Raw genomic sequence first — 11,784 nt, 5'->3', positions numbered from 1 at the left:
GGTTTTGTGACTACCAGGAATAATACTCATGCCTTTAATTACACTCGTCCAGCAGCTGTTAAAGGGTTTTGAATGTCTGTGTTGTGTCACAAGCTCGTTAAGCTCCTTCAGAAGCATCTGCTGCAGTTCTTTCTCAGTTTACTTTCTTTCCATGTGCAGAACTAATCACTAAACATATTTTTATCTCTCTCTCTGTGTGTGTGTGTGTGTGTGTGTGTGTGTTGCTTTCCACTTGTTTCCCAATAGAGCTGTCCTTCCGTGTGTGTGTGTGTGTGTGTGTGTGTGTCTACTCAACACTCTCAGTATTTGGGTGAGGTGACGTTTTAGCTCTCGGATGAAACGCTCACCTTGCAGTGACCACCAGAGCGCCAGCCCATTTCTGCCCGCTGGGCACTGTTGGTTATAGCTGCTTGAGGAAATGAGGCTCGAAGCAAGTTTCTGGTCTGAGGGAGTCAACAACCACCTCCCTCTCAGCAAGGGGCTTTTCTAAGAGGCTACAATCTCAGCTATCACAGAAGTCAAATATCTGAAGAAAGGAGAATGGGTGTGGTGGTGAGTAAGAACAATCTGAAGTGAACCCGCCGTTATCTGGGCTGGGTATTTTTGGCATGCCAAAAGAAACAGGGGATAACTGAATAACCCCCTCCCCCACTTCTTATCCATCCTTTTCTCTCGCTCGCTCACTCTCTCTCTTCAAACACTACATATGCTCAGCTGAGCACCTCTGGCTCCAGTTAAAGGGTGAATTTGATGAGCTGTGATGATCTACGTCTCTCTCTCTCGTCTTTCTCTCTCTGTCTCCCCCCCGCCATCTTGTTTTTGGTTTTTTTGTCCATGGTGCAGAAAGGCTCTTCATTAGTTCCATAGCCTCCACGTGTCTGTGTGTTCTTTCTTTGGTTGCGCCATATTATTCATTATAAGTTGCAAATGCTTGTCAAATCATCCAGGTTGAATCTGTCCACAGTTTGTGATCTCCGAGTTCTGCATCCGCAGAGATTTGTCATACTGCTGTCGTGCTGTAGTTCTCCCAGTGTGAACTTTTGTGGCCAGAACACAGGGACGTGTGGAGGAAGGGGTCTCTCAGAAGCTTCAATACTATTCAATGGTTTCCGTGTGTCCGAATATTAGGAGCACGTGTCCCCACCCAAAATCGGCCGCTCCAGACCAGACCTTCCTAGATGTGTGCACTGCTCCTGGTCTACCAGCTAATGCACTTTATTGTTGTTTGCTAGAGAACAGATGGGAAATTTAAAATCCACCAAAATTGGGGCTGTGCAGTCAGCAAACCATTTTCTTGATCTGTTACTATTAGAAGCCACAAAGTGTTTTATTACCTGCTCTTGCATCTGCAGTAGGTATTAATACCATGTGTTATTAATATAATATTAAAAGATGTTTTGGTGTAAGAAGAAGGAAGCTTTTGATTATATGTGTAATTTAGACAAATAACCATAAACTCTTGAATCACATGCTTATGATTCATACGTGTTGCACATAACAAAAGCGTGTTTGACCACAGCCGCTGCGTCAGATGTGTTGTAAAGTTGTTTTTTACGTTGCCCGGGGGCTTGTATGTCATGTGAGCGTTACACCTCCACCATAAGCGGAAGCTCTTTTTATGACGCAACAGATGTTAATTGCCATTTCCATAGGGATCCAACCCAGTCCTAGACGTGTAAGGGTGCTCTGAAATCGCACACCTCATCTCCTACCTCCTTTATACACCAGTCATCGTTCAGAAGAGCAGACGGTGGGGGCGGCTTTGCAGGCTGTGCTGAGGTGGCTGATAAAACTGACGCTCGGACGCACACACACGTTCTCTCTCTCTCTCTCTCTCTCTCTCTCTCTCTCTCTCTCTCTCTCTCTCTCTCTCTCCACCATACCTCCCGTCTGGAGCCAGAGACACAATGGCGCAGGAGCTCAGGCTTTAACGAGGGCTGGCCCCCTTAACGACTTTCACCGCCGCACGTCTGCGCAGTCTTAAATTGAACCTAAATCACTTTTATCATGTGTGATGTGAAGACCTTTATTTAATATAGTCCCACATGCTGAGCAAGCAATTCAACAACCAGTCAACCTCATGCAGCCGCTTCGGCTGTGCTGCCTTTAAACTGTCACGCAGCTTTCTGGTAGGATCAGTCCCTCCGCCTGCTTATTATTCCCCATCACGGTGTCTGCTGCTGTTGGGCGGCATGGGGTGCTCGGCTGTTTGCTGTCTTTTGAGGTTCGTTTCCTCTGAGCGAGCGTTGCGGCACGGCCGCGCAGCGTGGCAGTAAATCAGGCCCTACCCAGTGGGCAGGGCCGGGCCACTTCTAGGGAAGAGTGGCACTAGATCAAAGGTGAGGGGTGTAAACCAGCCCGCCCAGGTGATGGCTCTGTCCTGCTGATGACCCCACGTTCGAGCACGCATGCCCACACGCAGGCGTTTGCGCGCTCTGTCCGCGCGCCACTCCCACAAGCCTTCATATGTTTGTTTCCTTTACACACGCACGTCTCCGTTTCTCTCTGTCCCTCTCCCCTCCCTCCAGAAGTCCCAGTATCCGCGGTCTGCTCTCCCAGCCAGAGAGGCGCGCACCCTGAACATGACGTATCCTGAGAGTCCTGTAACGTCCTGCTCTCATAGATACAGACGCGGAGGGAAAAAAAAAAAGAAAAAAAACCGACACCACATAAACCCACTGGGCTTTTAGGGGGTTATTTAACCTTGCGTTTGGTTGGTTATTTTTATTAACTTATTTTAGTGCATATTTTTGGCCAGCCTATAAACGAAGTAGCAAAGGATAATATTCGCTTCCCACTGTAACACGAATCTGGAGGCAGAGAGCCGCACACCTCTGTTGCACACCGAGCCTGTCACCAGCAAGTCAGCAGAGTCCAGCCTAGAAGCGCGGCAAGCCAGTCGGAGGTGGATGCCAGGTGTCCGCTTGCAACCGGTGGCTGCCTGCCTGTCTGGGGTAGCCTTTACTGGTTTGGCAATATTTCCGGCCCAAGGAGACTTTTTGCCATTGTTATATTGTGCTGTATTGTTATATTGCTTTGTTTCCACCTGAAAGTCGATTACGAAACAGTCGAGCAGGGCCCAGTCCCAGGTGTGGGGGTTAATGCTAACACTCCAGAACATTCTCACCTGAGCATTGGGAGCACTTCAGCTCTAATGTAGAGAGTCTAGAGCAGGACACAAGAGCGCAGCACTAGCCGTTGACCTTTCGTTGACCTGTCTCTGTGTGTGTGTGTGTGTGTGTGTGTGTGTGTGGGGTGCACATACAAGTCTTGAAGTTTCTTTTGTGATGTTGTTGAACAATTCGACCAGCCATATGGTGGTGAAGAAAAGCTGTGTGGATCTCTGAATGTGCCTCTTCGTGCTTGCTTGCATGGATTTTCAGGAGGTTCTACATTCTGTGCGAGTATGTGTGTGCATGCATGCGTTTGCACATGCTGTTTGTGTGCATGTGCATGTAGGTTGATTTCATCCCACACACTGCTTTATAGCCTGTAGGCATTTTGCATGGCATCCACCGAGTCCCATTTTCCTGTCTTTTCCACTGGAGATGGCGAGAGGTGCTGTTAGAGCAGGTTGCTGCTAACACATCATTAAACTGCAATGAATGCCATGGCTGACTGCTGGAAAGAGCTGGGGTGCATAAAGAGCCTCGGGTCCTTAGAGCAACTACTACTCTTAGCAAGGACCCAGAACAGCATGGAAAAGACCATGGCCAAATGAGGACTGTGTGCAAGCGAGACATTGCCCTGCTAGTGGACAGGATGATTCACCATTTTGTCAGAGCCTCTGTGCAAGCACATTATGGATATATATTTTTGCCCTCCGCCATGTACTTGTACACACTGGGCTACACTGCATTGTAGGACATACAGATATAGATCCACCTAGCCATGGTCTATCACTGGACCAGGGTGTCAGGCTGTCTCTGGCTTTTTCTTATTAAACCGTTCGTCATTGAATTCCCTACACCTTCATCTGTCCCGTAAGACCTATGGCTACACTCTATTTTCTACTGAAAGAAACATAAAATTGCTTTTATACTGTAAGTGATGGAGATCTGTAGGACTGTAGTCTCAATGCCAGGTGCTTTAAGATCTACAGTGACATCTGGATATGATGCAGTTTCTTTGGGAATTCAAGTGAATTCATGGTGTAATCGTGTATCATGTAATAGCATAAACAATCCCGCCTTCCTATGGATAAAGCTTGGTTCTTTCCCTTAAACACGTCCACTAACAAGCAAAGCGGTTAGAAAAAATGTTTAATCGGATCGGTGATTTTGGCAACAGCCGAGCAAACTTGGAGTCAGACAGGGTACAAGTTCCTCTCCTGGTCTGCCTATCAACTTTTCAAGGGCACAGCCTCCTCCAGTACACCGCCACTGTAACAGAAGAGGAGGTGGTAATAGAAGATGTCTAAGGATTCCCAGAGTGCTGACGGCCAGCCAGATAGGCACGGTTCGGAGGCCACTGATTCAGGGTTCTCCCATAACCTCTCTCCTCTCCTTGTCGCTCTCCGATACCCTCCGTGCCCCTCTTCTGGGCCAGCTTGGAACAAGGGGAGGGTCCTGTTACTGCACCATTTACTGTAGAGACAGTTTGTGTTTCTGGGTGTGTGTGGTTTGGGTGTGTGATGACGGAAGGGAGGAGGGAAGTAAGTGGTTCCTGGAAAGAGCCAAATAGGGGGAGGGTGTATTTAAGAAAGAAGCAAGGAAAGATTTGACAGGGACACTCCCAGAGCTCCAGGCGCTACCCTGTTTATAAATGGAGTAAATAACGTCTGACTTCAGAGTTGTCAAGTGGCCTGGTTTGTTTTATGTCTATTCTAAAGGAGTAGCGACTCCAGCTGAGCTGATTTCAGCAGACACCACTCTTCTGTCTGTCTGCTCCAACTCCGAAACGGTTCCAGTGTTCCGGCCCAGGAACGTGAAGGTACCCTCTCTTGGAAGAAAGGTACAGAACATCCAAAAAGAAACACAAATGTCTTTTGTTTTTCTCTCCTCTTCAAGCCCCGCCCACCCCAGCTACACCCACTCTCGGCTTCCGGCTTTTACAGTCTGTTTCAGGCCTCAGAAAATTTCAGCAGGGGGCAAAATGCTGATTTTAATTGCCTCGAGTACCTTGATTTCCTCGACGCCCGATGCCCTCCCCTCATCCTCTGCCATGTGGTAATTTTCTCTCCCTCATCATGCACGAGGCAGGGCTTTCATTAATTGCTAATGTTGCATAAGGCGCGTGCCAGCGAGTCACGGCTGACGGGGAAAGCCCCACAGCTCTGTGCGACACCTGGGATCTGCACGTTTTGCACGGTTTGTCCTGCCGTTATCCATGCCGTTATCGACCCGTCTGCGAGTCAGGAAACCACCCCTCTCACCTGGTGGTAAATGGTATTATCTGGTTTAAAATAGCAGCTCCTTGGAGAGATGGAGAACGCGGGCCGTCGTGGTGTATGCACGCTGGGCCCCACCCCCCTGCTTCGGGAAACCCAAGGAACCTGGTGCTTCCCGCTCCTTGGTGCTCTGGCTGAGGGCTGCGCACGGTAATTAGAAAACCCCAATACACGCGAGGCTCCCAGCCGCCCAGCTCCACGTGGCAAAGTGCCTTTCAATCTGCCGTTATTACTTAGTGTCAGGACGCATGCTCTCACCCCCCCCCCCCCTTTTCATCTCGGCACGCTGACTGCGATGCATATTAAAAGCCTATTCTGCCTCCCGGGAGAAAGAGGACACAAACCAAGAAGGTTTGCAAATGAGCGGTCGCTTCGGTTCCTGCCTGGCTCCCGAGCCTTTGCCGCGCGCCCTCCTCTGTGAGGCCTGGAGTTCGTTTGGCTTTCATGCCAGCTCTAAAGGGCACGCACAGTGTGTCTTAAGCTTTGCTGCAAAACGCTCCCCATCAGAAATCTTTTTTTTTTTTTTTTTCTTCCCTTCTGCTTCCGCCCCCCCAGAGGTGGAAGGCATAAGGTGAGCGCCGGGCCTGATTTTGTCTCCGGCGCTGTCTGGAGCCTGTTTTAGCCTTGTGCCTTCGCTGTGGGACTCTCCCCACCCCTCCATGTCTGTGCTCTCCTATCTTAGGTGTAAACATGGTATTCTAGTCACATTCACCCACAGTAGTCACCCACATGTCTGCGTCCTCTCTGCAGTGAGAAGTGTGTGTGTGTGTGTGTGTGTGTGTGTGTGTGGTTTGTATGTGTCATAACCAGCACATAAGGACAGGTTTTTCTGCAGTCTGCAGATGTCTCTGTAAAAAAGAGCTGTAACACTTTTGTGATCTTGATTTGTCTGAGCACAAACGTGTGTGGGTGTGTGGGAGTGTGGGTGTCAGGGGGATCTGCAGTGTGAGTCGAGGTGCCTGCTGCAACCGCAACAATTAACATGAGTGCACCTATTGCATACCGATTGGTTGAGAAAGGTGCCACCTCCCGTTTCTGCCCGCCTGCTGGGCCCCACCCCCTTCACCAGTGGAGCATGCTCATTAGCTGCACCCACCATCTCTAGCTCGCGAAATGTGTGTGTGGGACAGAATGAGAGACTGCTGCCCTCTAGTGAAGTCATAATACAAGCCAAGTCACAAACACAAACCCTTAGTTCAGTACCACCTTCTCTCTCCTCTCAGACCTGCGTCTTCATGCGGCGTCTCATCATACTTACTTATTTAGGCCTTGTTAACATGGTAACATGCACATTTCCAAATGAAAGTCAAATTTGTTTACATAGTGCTTTTATATACAGGAGCCGCTGTCGCTAAGCAGCTTTACGCGTGTCCGAGCCCTGAGGCGGTCTTTCTGAGGAGCGCAGGTCACGGTGGTAAGCGGGACAGAGAAACTGCTGCTTTACAGCAAAAATGAGAGACAGATGGAGAGGTAGAGGGTGGGACAGGGAGACGGGAGAGGGAGACGAGAGAGGAAGGCAAGACTGCAGGTGAGAACAGAGAAAGCGGACTTGGAGTGCTGAGAAGTGAGTCAGATCAGATCCACGCCTGTGTCGTGCCTCCTTCATTTGGAAAATTCCGGTCCTGGCTGCTGACACTGTGGCAATGCCGGCAAACCCCCACCCCTCGGTTCCGCCTCAGCCGGGTCAGACGTGGGCCCGGCTGCTGAGCTGGGCTTACCGCAGCCGCATAAACCTCCGTCCCCTGCGCCAGCCGCGAGCGTGAATACGTGTCCCGGCCTCTCTCCAGGGAGGCCATTGCCTCGCGTTTTAGCATTATGGGATGGTGTTTCAACAAGAGAGTTGGGAGCAGGCTGCTCCCTCTAGAAGTCGTTACAATGTTAGAGGGGATTACTAGGCTGTCTGCGCTTGCTTCAAGACTGAAAATGTATAGCCTTTGTTAACAAAGATAGGATAGTTAATTTATTATCTCTCATAGGTACATCCTTGTTTAGGTTCAGAAATTGAAAACTTCCTGAGGATTTAGTTCCGTCCACCTGGCTTTACCCAAAACCAGTAGGTAGAATTCATTAGTGAAATTGTCTAGGTGCCAGAAAAGCAGCATTCACTCAGTTACTGAACTGAGCTTTTCCACCTCTATTTAGTGCTCTGTAATCTCATGATTTATCCTTAATGGAGCCTACGGAGCTGGCACTTTTTTGTTTGTTTTTTCCTCTAGCTGGCTCATGATCGCCCTCTGCAGGGAGCTTACCGCCGGCGCCGTTTCAGGCAGAGGTGATCTGTAGGACTTGAAGCGCAGCGTTGACTGATCCCGGAGCAGGAGCCGGAAGTGGGCATAGTCCACTCCCTGGGGTGTCGTGTGACTGCTGATAGCAAGCAGAAAAAGGGCTACATTGGCACTGCCAATGGGTCAAAATGACATACCTTGTTCTTACTCTGGTGACACTGTGGCTGCTGTCGTGAGCAGCTGAAGCCCAGGCGAGGTGGAGGGTTTGGTGTAGGAGCAGTGCTGTGGAAATGCACCCTGTACGGCAGTGGAGCAGTTCGTGAGGCTCTCTGAGTCCTTCAATGGCAGGGGGCCACATTATGTGATTGCATAAGTCTACCCTGTCCAAAAAAAAAGATGCCTTTCTCCTTACTGCTTCAACTCTAGTTATCAGACCTCAGCCTTTTTAATAGGCCTGTCAAACCACACCGTGTGTGTGTGTGTGTGTGTGTGTGTGTGTGTGTGTGTGTGTGAGAGGGAGAGAAGGTCTTGGCTGTGAACAGAGCTAGGGGAGTGCAGGGTAAGCCGAGTCCTGTTTACTTGCCTCCAGGCTAATGGAGCGAGGTTAGGTTTTTAGTACAGTAAGGAGGGGGTGTTTTGTGTTTGAATGTGTGATGGTGAGAGAAATAGCAAGAGGGTTTCCTCTACATACTTGATGCAAGCAACACAGCAAAGTGACATCCTGCTGGTGAAGGAAAAGCTTTTTAGAAACTTGGATTATTTAGTAAGAACACAGCACCAGCTTTCTTGTGCATTGTTACTAACATCCAAATGCATTAGGCTTAATTTCATGACCATTAGCGTGAGTGTAAGCTTTGTGACCTCTCCTCTGGAGGAGATCTCCTGGATTTCCCGGAATCCTCCTGGCTGCGTCTCTCCTGCCCCTGGGTGTGTCTTTGCTGGCCTCCCCCGGCCCTCTGCATTGCGTGTCTGCACATGGCTTGCCCTCGCCCATGCCCCGCGCTGCGTAGCGGCCGACCCAGCCTAGCGCCTTTGTTCATGGAGGCAGGTGTCACTTTGAAAAATGAAAGGGCGCACCACCGTGGCCGACCTCGCGAGAACCAACTCAGGAAACACACCCCCCCCGACCCCCCCCCCCCCCCCCCCCCCGCGCGCGCTTCCTTTTACCACGCCTGACCCCATCCGCACACCCTCCTGGGGGCAGAAATTTGCTGCACGTTATGGAGCATCTTCATAACAGATGGGCTCCTTGACTCTTTCTGGGGCGTCTTTTAATAGAGTGGCCATGTGTTGTGTTTGGCCAGTGCATCAGTCAAGAACAAAATTGAGTTTTTCAAGTGCTGCAAATGCTCAAGTTGTGTTTATCCAGCAGATCAGGCAGAGTCGGGGGGCTCTGCTGTGCTTTCACCACACGGCTTATTCTGACTCAACAGGGTTTGCACAGAGAACAAGGAGGACAACCCCAGCAAATTGTGTGTGTGTGTGTGTGTGTGTGTGTGTGTGTGTGTGTGTGTGTGTGTGAGCGCGAGAGACCTGCACAGCTACTGCCGACAATTAAGCGGTTTAAATTTTACCTGCATCATTTTCAGTAACACCTATTTCAAGAGGTTTTTTTAATAGAATGCAGTACTTTTATAGTAGCAATTACACAGGCAGGAACAACAAATGTTTTAGCCCCACTACCAATTTAGTGAAGCACTGAGGTAAAGAATTGAGGGCATGTGGTTCATTTATTTGGGCATTTTATGCAATTATACAGACTGTAACTTGGTTTTTAATGTGTAACTATTTGAAATGTTCTCCTCATAACAGTGTTAACACACGTTATTGACAAGGTAGTGGGTGCTATGCTACTATGTGTCATATACACACTAACTTTCTTACATGCTCTAATTTTTATTCCTTACGTGTATGTTATCATTGCTGAGCTGAGAGGATTCCTGTGGTCAGAAACTGATGAGGATAGCCAACACACATTGTGTATGGCAACCAGCTATAATCTCTAACTGTACACTTAAAAGGGGTTTCTAATAAGACTATTGATTAATATATATTTGGATTAAAAAACTCTACCTTTTTAGCTCTCCATGTTTTAGCTTATTGTCCCATAAAATAGTTGTATGAGACAAAAATGCCAAGCCATTAGAATTAATACAGATATGCAATAATTAAGTAAATGACACAAGACACAATGTTGATTTGTGCCTTTGCTTCAGTGCAAGTATCTGTGTGCTTGAAGTGTACATTTTTGTTTACGCGTGTGTGTGTATACACGGGCATGTTTGCATGCCAGAATGTGTGTGTGTGTGTGTGTGTGTGTGTGTTCTGGAGTGTGCCTGTTTCTGTGTACTCTGCTATGTTTGTGTTGGTGTTCTTCCATCCCTGCTGTCAGCACAGTTTCAGACCTCAGTGTGTTCTAGTCTTACACTCCTTTGCACTGAGTCTTCAGCTGATTGTGTGTTTATTTGCCCATGTTTGTCCCTTTGCACAGACGTGTGGAACACAGCGTTGTCCTGCTGCTCTCCAGCATTTTTGTTCTGCACGTCACAGAGGCCTAACCTGTTTGGCCTGGACGCTGGTTTACTATGGATTTAGCCTGCTGCCTGCCTCTCGCAGAGCTTAACCTCAGAAGTTTAAACGCCTGAACCCTTATGAGCAAACAGATTACAACACATCCCTGGACTTGCTGCACCATGTTCCCTATAAGCGCAGATGTTCATAGTGCTCTGTGATCTGCAGGGAGGCACATGTATATGGTTCGTTTACTCAGACTCATAAAGACTTATGAAACTGGGGGAAAAGGCTTGGGAAAGCCGCAAGCTCAAATATTTACATGCTGCAAAGTAAAAGGATCATAAATAGGTTTAAAAGACAAGGTTTCAAAATTACTCCAAGGTCCATGTTGATTTAACCTTTATTGAATATCTATATAGAGTAGATGGCAAGAATATCATGTGTGATTCAAGCCACCATGGCTGGCTTTGGAGGATTTTTTGAGAATGTGGACAAGGAGTATTAAGGTTGGGTCCAAATGAGGCATCAGGTACAATAAATGTCCATTCAGCCTCAGTAAAATTATATCTATATATTCAGCATTCGCCCTCCTGCTGGTAGTCTTTTTCCTTCAAGCTTGGGTCTACCAGAGGCCTGGGAGCTTGAGGGTCCTGTGTAGTATCTTTGCTGTTCCCAGGACTGCACTCTTCTGGATGGAGATCTCGAATGTTGTTCCCAGGATCTGTGTGAGCCATTCTCCCCTTTGGGGCTCATAGCCCCTAGTGCTTCAATTACCATGGGAACCACTGTTGCCTTCACCTTCCAAATCCTTCCAATGGGTGGAAAGATGGCACAGAGGCACTAATCATGAGATCAGTAGAGGCTGGTTTCTACCACACCGGGCAGGACCCCAGATGCAGGTGGTGCTAAGTTGACCCTGAGACAATCCGAGTGATGGCAACATCAGGAAAAAGAGACACAAAAACCTTGAGTTAGTTATTTATTTATTTATTTATTACCAGCTAATAAAGTGTGGAGCATTTAGAGTTTTTTTGCAATGTGTTTCATTTTATCACTATTGTTACATTTCCTGAATAATGTGGTTTCTGGTTTTGTCGCTCCATATATGACTGTTTCCTTCTTTGCTGTGCTGTGTGATTATTTTAGCTTGTGTGTGTTTGCGAACACCAGCTGGAATGCACCACAGTGTTCACCTCATTCTCTCCCTCATCTGCAGGTGTCCATAGGAAAAATGTATGCGGCTCAGCGGACGGTCGTGGAGTCCACGCAGAAGAAGTTCGTCTGACAGGGTGTGGGGGACGCTCACAGAGCGACGTGTGGCGATGGTTCCACAGCTCGGGGGAGCCAGGGAGGAACCAGCTTGTCTGCATTTCCCCTGATTTTCACACTGCCTACACCAGGATGTAGGCTGGGTGACTGCGATGGGGTGTAGGTTTGGTGTCCTTGATGACTCATTGTCATGATTTGTAGACTTCCTGTCCCCAGATTACCCCTCACCTCTACAGCCTCCTAACGTTCACATTGTAATGTGCGGACATGCATCCCTTCACTGAACCGATTTATCCCACAGCCTACTTTTGTAACCCACTCTTACAAACCCGTTTAAAATTATTTTTGTGTGTGCTTGTGTGTTTCAATAAAGGTATGTGCACTTCA

General features: G+C 48.3%; 1 protein-coding gene across 2 annotated transcripts in view; it reads left to right on the top strand.

The window, feature by feature from the left end:
• Positions 1 to 11,784, top strand: part of lyrm4b (LYR motif containing 4) — a 31,562-nt gene extending 19,778 nt beyond the window's left edge. The window contains exons 3-4 of one of the 2 annotated variants that reach the window (XR_014116812.1): positions 247 to 552; positions 11,345 to 11,784. Coding sequence is in view for 1 of the 2 variants with exons in the window: in XM_027013296.3 (XP_026869097.1) it covers positions 11,345 to 11,413 (69 nt within the window). In the remaining variant the exon portion in view is untranslated. The remainder of the gene's footprint in view (positions 1 to 246; positions 553 to 11,344) is intronic. The other variant, XM_027013296.3, reaches the window with a different exon arrangement.

Source organism: Electrophorus electricus, chromosome 14 (assembly GCF_041902795.1).
Source record: "Electrophorus electricus isolate QZ-2024a chromosome 14, ASM4190279v1, whole genome shotgun sequence".
In the NCBI taxonomy this organism is placed as follows: Eukaryota; Metazoa; Chordata; class Actinopteri; order Gymnotiformes; family Gymnotidae; genus Electrophorus; species Electrophorus electricus.
This window is presented reverse-complemented; position numbering and strand designations above follow the sequence as displayed.